Here is a 20,395-nt window from a genome sequence, read left to right on the forward strand (position 1 = left end):
TTCCCTCTCCTCCCTCACTCCCTGACCAGCAAATCAGCTTTTTCACAGCGCAAGCACTGGGAGGAGGGGGGAGAAGCAGGACGCGGCAGTGTGCTCGCGGAGGAGGTGGAAGCGGAGGTGAGCTGGGGCTGTGGGGCAGAGCTAACGGTGGGTGCTGAGCACCCACCAATTTTTTTCCGTGGGTGCTCCAGCCCTGGAGCACCCACGGAGTTGGCGCCTATGCATGGAGACCCATTGACAGTCCACCCCATTCATTGTAAATTCCAGGAGCCAAGCCTAATTGCCCAATCCTGCAGAACTTTACACATATAAACCAGGATCAGATACTGTTTTCTGTTTTAAATTTAGAAGCTATTAGAAATTTGGGCCCAGATCCTGCAAGATGCTTTGCTCACATTGAGCTATTTGCAGGAATGGAGACACAGTGAAGCATTTCAGAGTCAAATGCCAGAGCTAAACATGGTGTATCATCCATATATTCAAGCTAGGTGGATGTAAATCTGTGCAGTGTTATAGCTCCGTTCTCTTCAGGTTGCTTTTCAAGTGTTATGGCACCTGCTAAATCTGAATAATTAAATAACCTACCTGGTTACATGGGAGTACAGTTGAAAGCAAATGAATAGACTGAGAGAATAGTTTTCATTGCACAGGGGATCTACTGCATGGTTGCTTCCAGCTTTGAACGGGGAAATAAATAGTTACGAAGATAAGGAGTGGATGGTGTTTGACCTGTGAAGAGATTTTCTTCCTTCTCCATAATTCCTGATTGGTTTAGATGCTTTAATATCATATTGTTTATATTCTTAAGATCTTCTGTGTTCTTCCTTTCAAATGCTAGTCTGCTTGTCACTTCATCCATCTTGTTGCCAGTGTGAACTTTAAAAGGAAAGGACATTATGTTAAACTGGTAACATTTAAACCAAGTGGATCATTGTCACTTGGTGCATCCCTGTGGGAAACTGAATGGGAAATTATTCTGCTCAGAGACATAACAACATGATAGCAAGTTCAGAAGCTTAGTTGGAAAAGGTTGTGTGTGAAGAAGTTATGGTCTGGCTGAATTCTTTTACAATCAATTTTGTTTTTCATTCTGGTGTAGTATAATGCAATAAAACATACTGCTTAAGAGTCAGCATATACAGTCTTCAGGTGGGCAACCCTCTCATTACCATCCATAGATTTGCTTATTTAAGGGTTGTAAGATTTATCCCTATGTCTGGACACAACACATTCATACGTCCCTTTGGGCACAATTCCTAAATAAATCACAGAGACTTAGGATTAGAACCAGAACCTTTCATTTCCCAAAACATAGGCCTCTACCATCTGAGTTAAAAGAGAACTCCTACTATTAATAGCCTCTCTGTGGAACACAAAAGAATGATATCACTTGTTTATTTTTCTATATCTATCAAGCCCAGTACATTATGTACTTGGGCCTTATCTAATTAGACAAAACTTTCCCCAAGGTTCTGAGTTTGATAGGAGCTTAAATCCAACAGCAGGGTGCCAATCCTTGATGACTCTGTCTGCGGATTACAGACATAACGCTAGATAAACCTCATGGCTGGGAGAAAAACCTTGGAACTTCAGCTCCCAAAAAACAGGCCTCTACCCCTTTGGGTCCAAGAAGAACTCCTGTAATTAACTGTAGTAGTGGGTCCCTTACCCTCTCTGCTACCTAGTCATTACACAGCAACATTACTCACTCAGTTATACATAATATAAAGCCAATATTTGCAACAGGGACACATCCTGTTTAAGCACATTTGGGGTCATCGTAAAGCAATTTAATTGGGCTTCCCATGTACAACATACAAGCTTCCCTGTGCAGCCTTTATGTCCCCGACAGTTCTCTGCTTTGCCAGCAGGCTCTGTTACGAATCCAGATTATGGATTCCACTTAGTGGAAGCAGTTCAGGGACCAGTGGATTAAAGTTTCCTGTTAAAAAGAGAGAGTGAGGAACCTGTGATGTGCCCCAGCTAGAGCCACGACATAGGGGGAAACATCCTGCTGCCAAAGGGCCTCAAGTTCGTCTCGCCACAGCATCCTCAGTTAGCAGAATGCACCTCATCCTATCTAACACCACATCATGAGCAGTGAAAACCAAACTGGTGGATCCCTGTGATTCAGAGGTAGCCTGTGGCTGTTTGCTTGGCAGCATTACCAGCCCCTATAAATCAGGGGTGGCCAACCTGTGGCTCCAGAGCCACATGTGGCTCTTCAGAGGTTAACATGCGGCTCCTTATATAGGCACCGACTCTGGGCCTGGAGCTACAGGTACCAACTTTCCAATGTGCCAGAGGGTGCTCACTGCTCAACCCCTGGCTCTGCCACATGCTCTCACTCCTCCTCCTCCCCCTCCCTCCCAGAGCCTCCTGTATGCCACGAAACAGTTGATCAGAAGGTACGGGGAGGGAGGGGGAGGTGCTGATAGGCAGGACTGCCGGTGGGCAGGAGGCGCTGGGAGCGGGGGGGTGAGGAGCTGATAGGGGCGGGAGGCTGCTGACATATTACTGTGGCTCTTTGGCAATGTACATTGGTAAATTCTGGCTCCTTCTCAGGCTCAGGGTTGGCCACCCCTGCAATAAATGGATAATTATCCCCACAGAGGTGATGCTTTTAGCCAATTCTGAGATTGCATCTGATTATTCAGGCTCCTTTTGTTTGGGGAATTTTGTTCCAGATTATTTCCACTCAGCTCTTAGCCCTGGAATCTGAAGCCCTCTCTGAATAACACACACTGAACTAACCTAAATTCACACACACACCCATGTTATTCTATCAGCCTTAATGGAATTACACCAGGAACAAAATTCTTCTGGAGAAGAAAAAGATGTTTTCAAAACATGCCCCAACAATAAAATCTACTTGAAAAGGAAACACTCTGCTTTACAGTCAACATTTCCAGGAACCGCAGCCTAGCACTGCTGAGCTATATTTCAACTACTGTTCTTATCATGTCAAGATTAAATGCAGGTTGTTTAAAATCCTCCTTTAAGGTGTGGGTCACGCTGATAACCTGTTGTTGGGCTTGGCTGATGAAGTAGCATGGAAAGAAACTAGCTTTTTAAATATCAGAGGGGTAGCCGTGTTAGTCTGGATCTGTAAAAAGCAGCAGAGAGTCCTGTGGCACCTTTAAGACTAACAGATGTATTGGAGCATAAGCTTTCGTGGATGAATACGTCTGACGAAGTAGGTATTCACCCACGAAAGCTTATGCTCCGATACATCTGCTAGCTTTTTAAAGGTTGCCCTGCCAGCCTTGTTTAATTTAGATAAGTTAGCACACAGCAGCAGCCCCTCTACAAGACATTTTTAGCTTAATTAATTTCTATCCCTTGTCCTGAGGGAATGGATTCGCGTTTGACACTGTTGCAGTGCTAGGGAGAGAGCCACCCACATCCTTGTTCTGGGGCTAAGTAAGCAAGTCTGAATAATTCTCTGGACTCCCTGTCAAGACACATTTCAGTAAACATCTGTCACTTCCCATCTCAGGAGGTATCTAACTCTCCCATCTTGGGACATCACTTATTGAGGTTTTAGTTTGTAAGGCTTGGTCTACACTGGGGGTGATCGATCTGAGTTACGCAACTTCAGCTATATGAATAACGTAGCTTAAGTCGACGTATTTAGACCTACTCACTGGGATGTCTTCACTGTGGTGAGTCGACTGCTGCCGCTCCTGTCGACTCTGCCTGCGCTTCTTGTGGCGGTGGAGTACAGGAATTGACGGGAGAGCACTTGGGGGTCGATTTATTGCATCTAGACTAGATGCTATAAATCGATCCCCACTGGATCGATTGCTGCCCGCCAATCCGGCGGGTAGTGTAGACATACCTTAAGAAACATCACTAGCCTTCCCAGTGCAGGGCTGCATTGCACAGCCATTCAAAAATGCAAAATATTTAAATGATCCAATACAATAGTGTAGCTCCTGCTTACACAGTGTGGCTTTCTAGCCCGCTCTAGTAGTTGGATCTGAGAGGTTTGTAAGTCTGGAACCTCAGAAGTGGCTTCTAGTCCCCTTAGCTCAGGAACTAAAACAGTGATTCTCAACCTGAGGCCCACAGGCCACTTGCAGCCCAATCAGCATGGAGCTGTGGCCCACGTGACATCCTCAGGGCCATACAGGTAGTATTGGATGCGGCACACAACATTATGGGTTGCATATATGGCCCACAATTGTAAATAGGTTGAGAACTACTGGACTAGAAGCTCATGCTTTTAGATCCAGAGGTTCCACAGATTCAATGCCTAATGCCAATTACTAATCCAAGTGTTACAATAGCTTGTTACAATGTAGCCCAATACATTCCAACACTTTCTTCCCTTGACAGGCCATGTTATTTACAAGAATCGTAAATGTTTTACTTACTTGTTAAGAATATTACAAATGAAACAAGCGCCAAACTGACAATCAAAATAATGATCAGTGTGACGAAGAATAAATGTTGGCAACTTATGCTGCTCCATGTCATCAAACCGCCAGTGTTCTCTTCTTCCTGGGCTGCTATGGAATGAAAATAATATTCAGATATGAAATCGATGGGAGGTTATTAAGAAAACAAATAACAAAATGCCTCTGGTTCTAAGCAGAGACAAGCCAGAATAAACCCAAACTTTGAGAATGTTCAGAGCCAAGTCCAACCTTTCTGACTTGGATCCATCTCTGTTTCTAAGCAGGATACAGGCACCATGTTATTAATAACTTTAGCTGTCTCCTGTTAAATTGCAATCCTATTCCAGAAAGGAGATATGTAAAAATGGCAGTGCTTTACTTAAAAGATCCACTTTCTTTATGTATTCAAAGTTATAGTGGCTCACCTTAGTGACAACAAATATTTTGCTGCTTTTCACTCCTGATAACCACAGGAACCATACAGCTAAGAAAGTGTGAGCAACATTCCTTTCCAAATTGTGAATCATCAATTGTCTGGCTAGCTAACTTCCCGTCAGTTACACCTGTGCAACTCTGCTGATACCAATGGGCCGGCATAGGCTGAGAGTCTAATTTAGCCTGCAGAACCCTTATGTCTTGCAGTGTAACATGAGAAAGGAAGAATCCAGTTTTACTTTCCCAGGTTTAGGCTGAATGGGCAGGGCTGGAAGTTAGACTATATTAGAGCTTGTTGGGACATTTTCTTTAAATATATTGTTTCACTGAAATGGAAACATTTTGTAGAGACGTATGGAGTTTGGTGAAGTTTTTGCTTGCCAGGTTTACAAGGTCCAGGTTGGACTCTCCTGGCACTTCCAGGAAAACAGAGAGAACGGGACATGCAAATAGAAAACTGACATTTTGGGGATCTGCAAATGGCCTTTTGTTCCAACACAATTCCATTTTGTGAAAACATTTGGAATGTTTTGGTTTGTTCCTATGCAGAATTAAAACAATTTTTGAGACCTCAAAAGTTGTCATGAAATGGAATTGTCTTGTCCAGCCAAATCTAGTATATATAAACTGAGCACATTTGGCATGGCAGTGAAAGGTATGCCCACTTGCCACTCCTCCTGCAGATGCAAGAAGGGGGACTAAAGGACAACCAGTTAGCCACTCCTTCCCTGAAATTTGTGGGGCAAACCAGCTTGCTGCTCTTTAGAAACTTTGGTCGGTGAAAGGACAGGTCCCTCATAAAAATATAACAGCTAAGTGTGGGGTGGATATGGGCCTAGAGGTAGGGAAGATAGTGGGAACCAGGGTTTGAATCCTCTTCAGAATTCCTGAACACAACAGAGAGTTTTGTGTGAACCTTAGTTTTCCATTTGGGCAGCATTTGCCCTAGGAAACCTTTTGGGGAAGTTCTGTGGCCTGTGTTATACACGAGGTCAGACTAGATCAGTGGTGGGCAACCTGCAGCCCGCAGCCCATCAGGGTAATCTGTTGGCGGGCCACAAGATAGTTTGTTTCCATTTACCATCTGCAGACACAGCTGCCCGCAGCTCCCAGTGGCCATGGTTCACCATTCCCGGCCAACGGGAGCTGTGGGAAGCGGCGGCCAGCATGTCCCTGTGGCCCACGCCACTTCCCACAGCTCCCATTGGCCGGGAACAGCGAACCACAGCCACTGGGAGCTGCGGGCAGCTTGCCTGCAGACGGTCAATGTAAAACTGTCTCGTGGCCTGCCAGCAGATTACCTTGATGGGCTGCATGTGGCCCATGGGTTGCAGGTTACCCACCACTGGACTAGATGATCACAATGGTTCCTTCTGGCCTTGGAATCTATGACTCTCAGTCTAAAATCCCAGTCTGGAAAGAGAATGGATGTGCATCTCTGCTCATAGAGAGCTGAAGGCTAGAGGCTTGAGACTGGAGCAGGCAGTCCTTGAGCAGACCACATTGGGGAGGTTAAAGATGGGGTTACACTGAAGCTGACACAGAAATCACAGTTTCATATAATTATCAACTATGAAAAATGTATTTCCAAGTTTCCATTGATGTTTTGTTGAATCTGGTAAGACTCTTGAAGGGCATTGCAATTAAGCTGATGGCGATAAAGAAGAAAAAGGATTGTATATGCCATAACAGAACTTTGATGATGAGTAAACCCATGGTTTGGGAGTTCACTGAACTAGTCAGAGATCCCTGGGAGTATTTTTGCTATCCTTTATTGCATTTAATGTGTTCCTGCCTGGAGATAAAGTAAAGCCTGCAGCCTTTTAATATTTTTTTTTATCATGCCCTCAGCCTTCATAACAAATACAATTTGTACTAAATGCCACCACCACAGATATTGCTTCATAGCCAGAATAATAATGATGGAGGAGCTGCTTTCACAGTCTCTCAAGCATTGCAAGCTATGAATAGAATTCTCATAAATGCCACTTGTCTGCTCTGCCTAATGAACGCTTCTTACTAGCCAACTGACCAAATGTGCCAGCTTACGCTATTGTAAGTAACCAGTGAACAAGGATTCCTGCCAAGCTGCAAACAATGAGAACATTTTATGTTGTGAAGCAAAAAGTAATTGGTGTGGAGCGCCTACCAAAATTAGAAGCCCTTTCTTTTTAAAACTACTTTAAAATTATGGCTAATGTGTTGCCTTAGGTTTGGTTATGTCAGATCATATTAAGCTACTGAGCTAAAGGAATGCCATGGGTACTGCATCACAAGCACTGTTGAAACGTCTTTTTTTTTTTAAAACCCAGATCTGGCATTTTCTGTAGAAAATGGTAGCACTGTCCCATGTATTTTTAATGATTACCAGAGGGTGAAAAATGCTCACACAATTCAAGATAGGGGTGAAAGCAGTAGATGTGGTATAGCTTGACTTGAGTATGGCTTTTGATGCCATCTCACAGGACTTTTTCATAGACAAACTAGAGAAATATAGCCCAGACGAAGCTACTATAAGGTGGGTGCACAAGATGTGGACAAATTGGAGAAAGTCCAGAGGAGAGCAATAAAAAGGATTAAAGGTCTAGAAAACATGACCTTTGAGGAAAGATTGAAAAAACTGGAGAAGAGAAGACTGAAGGGGAGCATGACAACACTCATCAAGTATGTAAAAAGTGGTTATAAAAGGGAGGGTGATAAATTGTTCTCCTTAACCACTGAGGACAGAGCTTAAACTGCAGCAAGGGAAATTTAGGTTGACATTACGAAAAAAAATCCTGATTGTAAGGGTAGTAGAACAAATTACCTAAGGAGATTGTGGAATCTTCATCATTGGAGGTTTTTACAAACAGGTTAGACAAACACCTGTCAGGGAGGTCTAGATAATACTGAATTCTGCCTCAGCACAGGGGACTGGACTAGATGACCTATTGAGGTTCCTTCCAGTCCTATGATTCTGTGATCTTAATAGTTCTGTAACAAAGAGATCCAGAATATAACACATTTCTTGGTACATCAGCTGAGGATTGTAAATAGTGCAGTCTCTTGGAATATATTCTACTGGTGTGAGAGCAATCAGATACTTATATAAAACTCCAAGCATTAAAGAAACATCTAAAATATGTCAGAGAAAGAGCCAAATTGGTGTACAAACTAGACATAGCACTGCTTTCATTTTCAGCTGAAATGCAGCCACCTGTAGGTAACTGTTTAACAGCACCAAGAGTACTGTATAACAATTTAGTCCAGAAGTGAAGAATAACAATTAGAGGGAGACTCTAGGTAGGCAAAAGAGAAATGATCTGATGCTAGAACGGATTCATTCTGTGCCATTTCTTGTTCTTGTTAAAATGAGAATCGCCTACATAAGACAATACTATGGCAGATTTCTATAATTTTCAATATGGGATCTTTGTGTCTGGCAGCTGCACCACTATAGTAATTAACATCAGAAAAATATTCAACCCCTGGGCTAAGATGTTGATGTCTTTCTAACTCCTCTTGCATCAAAGTTCAAGTGTCACCTATACCATTTCTCCCAGTATTATTCATACATGTATAAAATCAAGCAAGGTGGTGGTTGAGTGGCTATCTGCATTTTTGTCCTATCTGAAGCCTAGTTGATTATGATTCTTCCTGTACAGCTACTCTTCAGCCAAATTTCAAAAGTACAAATTGTGCTGCTAAACTAAGGAGAAAACTACAGAATACTGTACCTCCTTAAATAACAATGTGGAACGCTGCCAAGAAACTGCCACTTATAAAGTGCTTTCAGATCACAAAAGAGTCAAACACATCTCGAATATTGTTGGCTAAAAATAGTCTTGTTGCCATGTGTAAGTCAAAGAAAAAGTGCATAAAAGCAATAAAATCAGGAGGATAGTACAATTCTGAATCTGTTTGAAATAAGTTCCCTGAATTAAGATCTAAAGAAGGTTCATCGAATACCTCAGGAAACTGGCTGGGATCATCAGATGATAGTCATTCCTTAAAACCAAAAACAGGATCACAATTTTAGTTGCCGTTTTTTTTTTTTTTTTTTTTTCCTTTTAAGCTTTTATGTGTATTTTAGTAATTGTGAAAATTGCCAGACAGAAGAGAGAGGTCATCATTTTTATTCCCAGAATGGATACATATTGGGAATGATGGTACAGGCTTACTACAATGTCCCACCCGTGTGCCTCAGACATGACGTGAAGGGCCCAGCTAGTAGTGGAAGGGTAGCTCAGTTTCCACAGAAAATATTTAGTTGTGGACGCTGCCAACAAGAATTTGGTACTGGCAACTGTCACAGACAGGTTACTGGAGTAGTTATACCACTGGTCCTATGTGTTCTGTGCACATGATTCCAGTTGTGCCGGTCATTTTTGTCATAGCTATCTCTTATCAGAATTCAATTTCCTTTAAATGCCTGAGTTGAAGTGCACTTATTAAGCCAGATCCTTAGCTGTTGTAAATTGACATAGTGCTGTTGACATCAGTGGAAATACATCATTTGGATTTACACCATCTGGGAATCTGGCCCATTTTGTTAAAACATGTAGTGCATGTATTTATATGATAAATAAATCCCAGGATAAGCATTAGTTTAAATTATCAAATACATCTGTACATTAGTTTCTTCTTTTTTTTTTTTTTTGACCCAGTGTATATTGAGAATAGTTGCCAAGCATTATCTGGCATACATACTTAACAGGTGTTGAGATCCATCGGAACATAGATGCAGTTTGTTTAGGTTGTTTAAGGAATCAACCACATAAAGTTTTCCTTCTTCATTGGTATCAAGTAAGTCAATTTCCAGAGAAGAACTCTCCATTGTACCTAAAAGAAAACATGGATATTGGAAATAACAACTACTGTTAAGGGGCCTGATCCTGTGAGATGCTGAGCTCCCTTAACTCTCACTAAAATCAGTGGGAGTTGAGGATGATTAGGTCTTTGTAGGAGATATTCAGAACCTTTCAGGATAGGACCAATATGAGTTGTGAGCAACTCACTAGTTAACATTTCTAGTTTATTGTTTGAGATCCCCAAGTGTGAAAGTTCATCGCCACATCAGAATATTGTAGTACACTGTTCCACCCTTCTAGCTCCTGCATTGATTCAGGTGTAAATTATTACTTATTTGTATAACATCCAAAGCCTGGAAGGTACTTTACAGACCAATAACACAGGGTAAAATCGTGGACCCATTGAAGTCAATGGCAAAAGTCCCTAGTCTCTCCCCTGATCATCTCACAATCTAAGTATTAGGGATATGAGATAAGTAAAAACGAAGGGAGCAGGTAGGGGAGTGAAGGAGAAGGGTTACAATGACAAGCTTATTAATTTGCTTATAAATACTGATACATCACTGTGGCTTGTTTTTTCTTGGTTAAACAAATGATTGGGGTCGGGGTGGTCAGCAAAAAGTTATAGCTTGCCATAATTGCTCTTCTTTCTTTACTTTAGATTTGGTTGACACACAGGACCTACTTTGAAAAGGGTCTGGGCTGGTAGCATAGGCCTGTGCCCTTCCAAAGAAGGTGAGACAATTCTTGAAGAAAACACAGACTATTTCCATGCCTTAAGGTAATTGTTCTGGTATTCTCTGATATTCGGCTTAACTTTGGATAGATCTACACTGCATTTAAAAACCCACGGCTGGCCTGTGCCAGTTGACTCAGGTTAAGGGGCTCTTTAATTGCTATGTGGCCATTTTGGCTCAGGCTGGAGCCTGGGCTCTAGGGCCCAGTGTGGGGGGAGGGTCCCAGAGCTTGTGCTGCAAACACTATGTATTTATCTGAACACTATGTGCCTGAGTCAGCTGGCATGGGCCAGCCATGGGTTTCTAATGGCAGTGTAGACATACCCTAACACCTCATCTTTGCCATGGGCTTGGCTCTCAATGAGTACAAGTCCCTTGGAAGTGTTAGAAATTTACATTCACAAATTAACAAAATGACATTTAGAAATCACATCCTATGTATATAGATTGGATTACTTCTTATCAATTTTCAAACACCCAGAGGTGTGAGGCTCCAGCTCTATCTCTGCTAATAAGGAATTTGAAACTGCAGCTACCAGGCCCAAAAGAGACTGCTAGACTAATTGTGGGCTGTCCCGATGGTTTCTCTGCATCTGGGAAAGAAAGCCCCATTGCTTGGAAAATGTGAATCACATGTGTTTTAACAAATACACAGAGTTATGGAGAAAGATATTTGTAGAGGGAATAGAGCTGGCCAGAGTCACCCAGGCATACAAGCTTTTATCAGGCCATTACCATACCGAAGCCCATAAAAGTCTACTCAACATTACCATTTATGCTGGTAATCTTTCAGCACTGGCAGCCACGCTTCTCTGGGTAAAGTTCAAAAGTACATTTTCTCTAGGCACATGGGACCTTTTCTAGCTCCCTCCTTCTTGACTCAGTTACCAAACCCAACTGGCAAGTTTCCTGACTCACCCTTTCCATAGTATGACATCATGAAGAGCAGGTTCCCTCTGTACCAACATTTTAATAAGTGCCATGGGGAAAACTGGGGCTGTTTCCTGTCAGGCACGCACAGGAGCAGATACTCAGAGCATCATGCCAACCCACGCTGCTCTACGTCGCTCCCAAAGTTGGGGACACAGCCAAATAACTACTCATTGATTTTCAGTGAAACTTAGGCTCCTAACTAGTTCAGGTGCTTTTGAAAAGGGGACTAGCATTCTTAAGGGAAAAGATGACTGATGGCTCTGTAAATACCTGGACAGAAAGAGTAAAGTCTTTATTCAAATGAGGGGAAATGACATGAAAATGAGTACAGCTCCTTTTTCTTTTTTCATTCTGAGCAGTTACTGAAAAAATACAAAAATAAGGTGAAAAAGCTAGAATTGCAACCAATCAACTCAATCCAGTAGCTTTTATATATGCAACAGTAATTTCAGGACAGATGGCTTCTATGCACTAGAATGTATAAGGTAACAACTTCTAGTAGCTATATATTTATAGTCTTTGATATCTCCATATGACCACATCCATGCCCAGCTGTATTTCTTACAGACACAGTTATGCAGTGTTCTACAGATTCACCACCTCTCACAAACAAGGGCCTCTTGCTATTTTTAGCTTCAGAAGGGCAGTTGTTTTCCCTGAACATTTTCCATTTTGTTTAGACTTCCTTGCAACAACTTTAAGGAAGACTCTCCTAAAGACTTGAGCTCTAATAAATGTAAGTAACTGATTTGATAGTTTTAGATACATGTTAAATTCACAAGTTGTAGATTTTTGTAATTAAGTATTTAGAAGCAATTTCCCCACTGTACACTCACTTTCTGTACATAAAAACAGCATGCTATGAATGCTGTTTTATGATTTATTTCTACATCAGCACCTTGAAAGAAACAAGATATCCGTGTCACTGGCCTCCTAACTATTAGTTTCACAAGGCTAAACTAACCCTCATAGCTTTTAAATTAGTCATTGTAATTTGTATTTTAATATTGCTTAGAGGCCACCCCTCATAAGCGTTAAAATATCATAACTTAATACTTTTAAATGCAAGTTATTTTGGGTAATGTTACCACTTTGTAAACTAAGTACCTAAAAATTCTTAAAGAATAAAATCAAGACTAAATGGATTAGCAAAAGAAGAGAATGAACTGTAAATTACTTACAATTTAACAATATTCAGCTAAAAATTCAGGATGGAAGAAGTCATCCAGTACCAAGTATGAGAAGAAAACTTGCTTTGTAGTTTCCCCCCTCACTTTTAGACCCTGTAAACTCCCACAGGACCCATAAACATAGCTATGAAACCGACTATCCCTTTCAATCTATATTTAGCGTTCACTTTGGCCAAGAAGTCTAGTTTCCAAATATTGACCTATTTAAAACAAACACACACACACACACACACACGCACAAACACTCACTTTTTAGACAAGAGTCACTATGAAATTTTAATATTTACTGCTATTATGGTGAGTTTTTAACATATGCTTTTGACATGTATCATTTTACTAATATTTTACATTGAGTGACTTCTTTAAACAGGCTTGATAAACTAATCAAACCAATATTCTAGTTAATGAAATATTTAGACACATCTTAAGATGCACAAACTACATCCCTTTAATTTATCTTCATAATAAAGTGTGATTTTTAAAGTACTCCATACAAAGGACTAACAGATTTTTCTGATGTATTGGTTAAGAATATGCACAAATACTTGCAATGCAAATTTCCATTTTTCCAGTTAACATTACAGAAGGCTGTATGTATTTAAGAATTGCCACACAAGTTGGTTGATGCCAATACAAAACCAAATAGGCTCAGATAGTTGATCTATGGAGCAGTCCCATATTTCTAATACCATTATATGTTAGTCTGCGTTCTAACAGTGTGAAATTTAGGTCATGTCAAGTGCCTAAACCATGTAATCATTTCTGTAAATGAGGCATGACAAATACTAAAAGTCAGTCCTGTCGCACCTTTGAGATGCAAGAAGTGAGGTTCTTACCCACGAAAGCTTATGCTCCCAATACTTCTGTTAGTCTCAAAGGTGCCACAGGACCCTCTGTTGCTTTTTACAGATTCAGACTAACACGGCTACCCCTCTGATACTAAAAGTCAGAAGACACAGTTACACTATTCTCTAACAAACAAGGCAGTCAGAACTAAAGGCAATAAACAAGAATTGTATGACTGGAAGGGACCGAGAGGTCATCTATTCCAGTTCCCTGCACTCAAGGCAGGAATAAGTATTCTCTAGACCAGAGGTTCTCAAACTGTGGTCCACGAACCGAGCTCCATTCAGGTGGTCCATGGATAGTTCCCTCTAAGGTGCGCGCTTGGACAGCCACACACAAGAGAATGAAGGGCCATGCAGGTGTGGCTCCACTAATTAGGTGCCTGAACCCTGGAGAACACACATATGTAAGGTGAGGTGGTGGCCTTGGAGGGACTAGAGGGTAAGTGGGAAAGGGCAGTGAGGGGAGAAGAGGTGGTGGAGGGGAATTTGAAATGTGCAGGGCTGCAGCGGCCAGAGAAAGAGGCGACTTTCCCCAGCTCCAGGGCTGGGGCTGTTGTGGTGGGGGAAAGAGGACACATCCATTGCCTTTGAAAGATAAACTACTGATGTATTTAAATACAAGTTGTGTGCTTTCATTTGTAGAACAAAAAATGTTAAGGTTTTTTTAATATTTAGCGCTTTTTATACAAAGCGCTTTACAATAGCTAGTTAATGGTACAAACAATATTTGGAAAGCTCATTAAGTGGTCCGCTGAGATGCTCAGCAATTTTCAAGTGGTCCATGGAAAAAAAAGTTTGAGAACCACTGGTCTAAAATCAGTGGTTCTCAACCTCTGTATCGTGGGCCGCATATACAGCGCAGGTTGAGAACCACAGCATCCCTCCCTCAAAACCATGCACAGTCCCCTATGCCCAGTGTCCTTGCCCACAGCAGGGCCAGGAGTGGAGCGCCCAGTGCAGGCCAGCAGACAGGACCCAAGTGGGGCCAGGAGCAGAGCCTCACCTAAGACCTGTGGGTGCTGCAGCACCCTCCTCCCCCCAAACCTACCCCCAGATCCACTCTCCCACCCCCTGCGGCACTCACCAGCACCGTGTTGGCAAGAATACCAGTGCAGGCTACAAGACACTGTCTCCCCCCTCAGCCAGCCCCGCCCACTGCCAGACCAGAGCAGTACATTTTATTTATTTATTTTCCATACACAGCTGAATGTAAATTGGGCTGTATGTAGCCTGTGGGCCACAGGTTGACCACCACTTTGAGACCATTTTGAATTTTAATCCTGCCCTCCAAAGCGCTTGCAATCCCTCCCAGCTTGGTATTGTCAACAAGTGCTCTCTCAATGCCCGTATCTAAATAATTGATGAAGATATTGAACAGTACCAGACCCAGAACTGACCCCCTGAGAAACCCCATTCAATATGCTCTTCCATCATGGTTGTGAACCACTGATAACTACTCTCTGGGAAATTTTCCAATCAGTTATGCACCCACCTTATAGTAGATCCATCTAGTTGTATTTCCCTAGTTTGTGACATGATGCAAGACCAGTATTAATAGCCTTTCTAAAGTCAAGATACACATCTACTGCCGTCTCCCCCCCCCCCCACACACACACACACACACCCCCACAAGGCTTGTTACCCTGTCAAAAGAAAGCTACTAGGTTCGTTTGACAATTTGTTCTTGACAAACCCATGCTGTTACTTATAATGAATAACTACACTGTAGAATGCACTGTTAAATATTAAAACAAATTGCTCAGTAAGACTGAAGAGCCTAAGAACAGTATCTACAACTTGGCAGGAAATAGGATAAAAGTCAGACCACCAATGTGCCTACTTTGGGGCACAGATAGATCAGCAGCTGGTATCAAATTTATCACAAAGATTTGTGAAATGAGATGAATCTAGTCTGGTGCTCTCAGACAGGACAACACTAGGCAGACATTTTTCTAATACACTATTTACTGTGGTTAGGGACAAGGACTTAGAGTCCTTAAAAAGTGATTGAGGACCCATCACTGAATCCATCAGTCACGGACTGTGAAGATAAAGCATGAAGCAGTCAACAACCAGTTAAGTCTACACACTAAAGAGATTTATTCTCTAAAAAGGCTATCATGACCACTCAATTAGAAATGTGATGCAAACCTATGCTAATCTTGTGAAGAATGCAGATAAAATCCTCATTCTTATGTTTCACCCTAACTTTCCCCACAGGTGGGCTCATATCTTCAGTTATACTTAGAGAACCTGCTAAATCCAAGTTTTTCCTTCTGCTACACTTATGGCTCTGTTTGCCAGGTACAACCCATCACCAGCCAATTTGAGTTTACCCTCTGTACTCTTTAGAGTTAAATTTTCTTTTATCTAATTGAATGATGGTTTGAACACCAGTCATGTTACTCTATAGCAGGTGAATGAAATGAAGGCAGTTGATGGGAGTTCTCTTTGCTGTTCCTCATTTTCCTTTAATTATTTCTTTAGGTAAGGTGAACTTCACTTGATAACCGTATGAATGTTTCCACAGTATTGGCACGACTAGGATTCTGTAAAGCATCTGGCCTGCTACTGTCAGCACCATATTTTACAGAAAAAAGGTATATAATCATGCAGCTGACCTTACTGATATCAACTTGGAGGATCCAGGGGAATAAGTTAAACAAATTTAAGGCATAGATTGAGTGGACAGAGTTATGATTGAGCTTTCAGACTAAGTTTGAGTACTCAATCCTGAAGTTGGGTCATGCCAATGCTAGTTTTGTGTGACGCATACTTTTATAATATATTTTATAGCTACTATATCATTTCTAGGGATAAAATGAAAAAACTAAGTGTGTAGTTATCTGATCTCATTTACTTTTAGACAAGGTGTATAACAACCACATCTGAAAAGACTTCAGTGAGAAAGATTTTTATTCCAAAGATGGAACAGTCTTATACAAGCATATGTAAAATGTGTCACCACTTTTAAAGTTAAATATAGTCAAGTATGTTTGTGTTATTTACTACTTCATTTTAAGTGCCAACAGCAGGACTTCATGGCACTGGTATAGTATAGTAAGGTCATATCTTGTGCCATTTGTCAGTCCATCAGCCAGTTTAAAAAAGTATTAAAATTACAGGGTATAATTGAACACAAAGAAATAGCAGCTGTTCCAGAGGCATGTTTGTCCTGGTACTCTACTCTTCTTATCAAGACAACTTGCTCTTCTATGTAATTTCATCGCTGTATTAACACCAATCCAAGATGAGCTGGGTCAGACAATTTTGGCAGTTTAATACATATAGCTTTCAGCACCATCTAACAACTGAATTGTTGGTATGTTTACCAAATTCATGAGTGATTTTGATCCTGCATAAGTGTTACAAGTTACATTTCCATCCAATTTTAGATCAACCAATTCTATATGTATACACACACAGTACACACAACTAAAGCAACATGCATAACATTTACAGATACTATACATTAGATATTATCCCTGTGCAAAGTCTAAGCTATGTGGATATATAAATTAAATCTCAAATTTCAAGATTACAACAGTTACATTTATAGAAAATTATGAAATTATCAAAGTCTTCAACCTTGGATCCCACATGGAAGATCTAGAAAAATTCACCCACATCTGTTCTTTTGTCACGACATTTGCTTCTAGCCTTTGTTCGAGCCTTGAATGCTGCAGAGTTGTACAAGTGCTACAAAGTGAAAGATAAGATTTAGTCAGATGTTTGAAATATCTATGCCTAAACTAGTTTAGGTTCTTTACATAATTGGGATGTAAAGGATTTTAAATGATTTAAATGTCATTAGATTGTGTCAAAATTGTGGTACAAAACGAATACAAAATTTATGTTAAAGGAAGGTCATAGGTTTCAAGATTTTAGCACATACTGATCTAACAGATTAAAGGAGAACTGCCACTAGATAAGCCTGAGTGTCACCATATGGAAATAAGATCTAAAATTTTTCAAAATAGAAAAGATGACAGGCATTCAGGAGTCTAAGTCTCAATGAAAGGACCTTAAGTTCCTAAATTTCACTCGAAGCAACTTGATGCTTTTGAAAGTCTTACTCCTTGTCTGGCTTCTAACATTTAACAGATCTGACTAATTCTACAGGGCTCCCAAACAAGTGTTACTCATTCTGTGAAAAGGACAAAATTCAATGTTTAACTATGGTCCATAGGCCAAGGAATGATTTAGGACTACATACTGTCCTCAATGCACAGCAAATTCTCACAGTATCAGTCATTTAAGCTTTAAAGTTAGAGTTAATTCCCCTACCAAGTTAGTTTCAGATTCAGGAAAACTCTGCATCAGTTTTCCACTGTAGATATTGGGAAAGTGATCTTCACAACCCACAAAGCTAGGAAGTATTTTACATGACTTCTGAATATCATGCATACCACAAATACATGAAGTTTGATTGATCTGACCCACAGGCTGGGTGTTTGACAACACTGCTCCATAACACTGTGTTTAAATAAATTTGAGTAATCTGACTATGGCTAGAAAACATCTATTCTTAATATTCTAGTATTAACGGTCAAGAAAACCCTCCTCCTGCCTCTCTGAAAGGTTATACTACACATCCAATTGGTGTGGATCCTAATCTGTTGTAGGTGAGTTTTGGATACATAAAATGGTACAATAAGTTTTATAGGTATAAATATAGAATGGCCACACTGTTGGAGAGTGCCAAAACAAGGATTACCCAATCACCCTAAAGCCATACCAGCACGAATCCTATACTCCACACCACAACATGCATTCTCAATGTCATTTTACAGAAGTTTTGAAGATTCTGTCAGGACCATTTCTCATGAACAGCTAGGTCTCCTAGTTGCCATGAGTTCCATTATACAAGCTTTACTGGGAGAGAGTTACACAACTTTCATGTCTGAGGTCAGAAGCTTTTCCATAGGCTTCAGCTGTCACACTCCAGTGTAACATATCAGGACCATCCAGGGACAGAAGAAAGTGCTGTACCCCCATGTGAAAGGTGTCCAGGTGTATGCAGCTCTCATTAGTAGCTCTTCAGTCACAAGAGTGAACCTAAAACTCAGGCCAGGACAGAATGTGTTTGTGAAGCACCCCAAAACAACCATTTTTCATTTAACTAAACATTTGTAGCAGGTTGATTATAAAATGGCAGCAGTTCAACTGTTCAGATTTTGAATGTTATTTAATTCCCAAAAGGAATACGATAGCAGGGTAAGTGCAAGTGATACAGTTAAGGTGTGATAACATACCCTTTCAAAACGGGGTATCTTCATTGTTTTAAGAGTTGCAGCATCAAGCATTACTGGTGGTCCAAGTTCAAACACATTCCGAAGAAACTCATTGGACTGAGTAAAAAAAATTAACACATCAATAACAAGGTTCTATATTGAATACTGTAACACAGCTTTAATCTTGAGATTTAAATTACATAACACTGAGTCCATACAGGTAATTTACACTTGTTGAATACTGTCCCCCCCATCGTTTTATTATACGTAATCAGAGCTCAATTCTTGCTTGCATCAGACAATCAGTGCTCAGCACAGGAGTTGTCAGAGAGCCAGCTACAGCTTACTGATTCTGCAACGCCCTGACCTCGATGCCATATTACCCACACTGGCGTGGGCTGGTGTAAGCCACACCAGAAGTGATTTCCCTTCTGCAAGGGGCATTTTCAGCTGGCCATTTCTGATTGATCACACCAGATAATCTGGTCCAGTGTAAAAAACCCTTAGTCTTCTCTTTACAAAATTTGAATGAAAATAGAAATTTACTTTAGAACCAGCTTACCATTCGCTATAATTCAAGACATGTTGCTTTATTCTTAAATTGGTAAACATCTTTAACAAATCACTGGCTAAATTCCTATAGAAAACAATTACTCAAGTGGCCAGACAGGAAATTGTGTGAAAATAACAGCTCACCTGCAAATGATATTGCATCCCTGATCCCAGAATCTCCTTGAAGGTATTATATGTGTGTTTCTTAACCCAGCAGTCAATATACATACGCTCAGGTCCAAATTTGACAGTCTCTGTAGGGAAGTCACGCTCCTGTCCAAAAATCAAAGACAAAACATGAAGACTACATTACCAAAACCCCTGATTTAGAAAAAGTCCTATGCAGATAGAAGTAATATAGAAAGCTTATGCATGTTAAGAACTAGTGTACTTTTCCTTTCAGTGAGTGATCCTACACAAAATAAGGACAAGAATCATTTATTCTGTAAAGTAACCTGCTATGCATGTATAGTACAATTGCTGATTTTACTTGACAGGTTGATGCAGGACTGAATCTTAAGACCATTTATGCTGCTACAGGTAACATTAGAAGGGACAATGATGTAAGTATGAATACGTAAGTAGACGATCAAAAAAAATGTTCACTTGATATGAGCTTTGTCCATGGGATTTGGTTCACTTGGTTTGCATCTGTAAATTAGTCAGGTCTCAGTGAATCTTTAAAGATCCAGGCAAGGTCTTAACACTGTTGAAAAGGAAATTTTATAACCCCCTTTAAAATGCTGTATTTTAATACTTATGGGTATGAATTTCAGATAATGCAGGTATGGGTGCCAATCTAAGACCTTAAGTAAAGAACGCTCTCTAATTCATTCTTGGGACTGTTATTGACCAAGTCACCTTCTGTATTTATGTAACTGGCAATTACTCCTGACAGTGTAAGCATCCCATCCTATTAGGAGTTAATTTCTTTCTCAGAGCTACATTCACTGCTGAGAACTTTTGACTGTTTGAAAGTACAATATTCCATTTAGCTGGTATTGACCTGATTTTGCCCAGTTAAAGATTCGAGGGTCATCTAACTTACCAATGAAATGCAAGCTCATGATTTGTTACATAAAGTCAAACTTATGCGGCTTAATGACTTGTGAACATTTTGTTGGTGAAGAGCTGAAAGTTACTGTCCAGAGCTTTTAGCAATGATATTCCATAGTGTTCCCTACAGCAATGTTAATCTAAGCATGGAGATGTGCTGTAAAGGACAATTCTTTAAGCTCTTGGAGTGGAGCAATTATAAACTGAATCTACACAA

General features: G+C 40.6%; 2 protein-coding genes and 1 long non-coding RNA gene across 8 annotated transcripts in view; 1 reads left to right on the forward strand and 2 right to left on the reverse strand.

The window, feature by feature from the left end:
• Positions 1-12,621, reverse strand: LSMEM1 (leucine rich single-pass membrane protein 1). 2 transcript variants are annotated; one of them, XM_034769220.1, is made up of 5 exons: positions 12,480-12,621; positions 11,569-11,660; positions 9,528-9,659; positions 4,380-4,511; positions 1-876 (listed from the first exon to the last, which is right to left on the reverse strand). In XM_034769220.1, exons 3-5 carry the CDS (start codon positions 9,652-9,654, stop codon positions 656-658), a joined length of 480 nt encoding a protein of 159 aa, XP_034625111.1. In that variant the 5' UTR covers positions 9,655-9,659; positions 11,569-11,660; positions 12,480-12,621; the 3' UTR covers positions 1-655. The 2 variants fall into 2 exon arrangements, with proteins under 2 accessions (XP_034625111.1, XP_034625100.1); XM_034769209.1 differs by having other exon boundaries at positions 3-876; positions 4,380-4,514; positions 12,480-12,619.
• The window catches only part of LOC117876809, a 10,326-nt gene continuing 1,754 nt past the window's right edge, over positions 11,824-20,395 (forward strand). Inside the window, exons 1-4 of one of the 4 annotated variants that reach the window (XR_004645554.1) lie at positions 11,824-12,034; positions 15,824-15,936; positions 17,877-17,961; positions 19,620-19,685. This is a non-coding gene — a long non-coding RNA (uncharacterized LOC117876809). Of the gene's footprint in view, positions 12,035-15,749; positions 15,937-17,876; positions 17,962-19,619; positions 19,686-20,395 lie in introns of all 4 variants that reach the window. The other 3 variants (XR_004645551.1, XR_004645552.1, XR_004645550.1) reach the window with 3 other exon arrangements.
• IFRD1 (interferon related developmental regulator 1) overlaps positions 16,235-20,395 on the reverse strand; it is a 16,172-nt gene continuing 12,011 nt past the window's right edge. For both annotated transcript variants that reach the window (XM_034769197.1, XM_034769187.1), the window contains exons 10-12: positions 19,267-19,395; positions 18,592-18,687; positions 16,235-17,035 (exon numbers count right to left, since the gene is read on the reverse strand). In XM_034769197.1, coding sequence (XP_034625088.1) covers positions 16,946-17,035; positions 18,592-18,687; positions 19,267-19,395 — 315 coding nt within the window. In that variant the 3' untranslated portion in view covers positions 16,235-16,945. The remainder of the gene's footprint in view (positions 17,036-18,591; positions 18,688-19,266; positions 19,396-20,395) is intronic.

The sequence above is a fragment of the Trachemys scripta genome, chromosome 1 (genome assembly GCF_013100865.1).
Source record: "Trachemys scripta elegans isolate TJP31775 chromosome 1, CAS_Tse_1.0, whole genome shotgun sequence".
NCBI classification, from domain to species: domain Eukaryota; kingdom Metazoa; phylum Chordata; order Testudines; family Emydidae; genus Trachemys; species Trachemys scripta.

What these genes read in the sequence shown, in the direction of transcription:
- LSMEM1 (XM_034769209.1), bottom strand. Translation starts at nt 9,654, where the DNA reads ATGGAGAGTTCTTCTCTGGAAATTGACTTACTTGATACCAATGAAGAA. An exon ending in TGGATCTCAACACCTGTTAA is followed by an intron (nt 4,515 to 9,527) that starts GTATGTATGCCA and finishes TTCATTCCATAG; the next exon opens with CAGCCCAGGAAGAAGAGAAC. An exon ending in ATTTGTAATATTCTTAACAA is followed by an intron (nt 877 to 4,379) that starts GTAAGTAAAACA and finishes TTCCTTTTAAAG; the next exon opens with TTCACACTGGCAACAAGATG.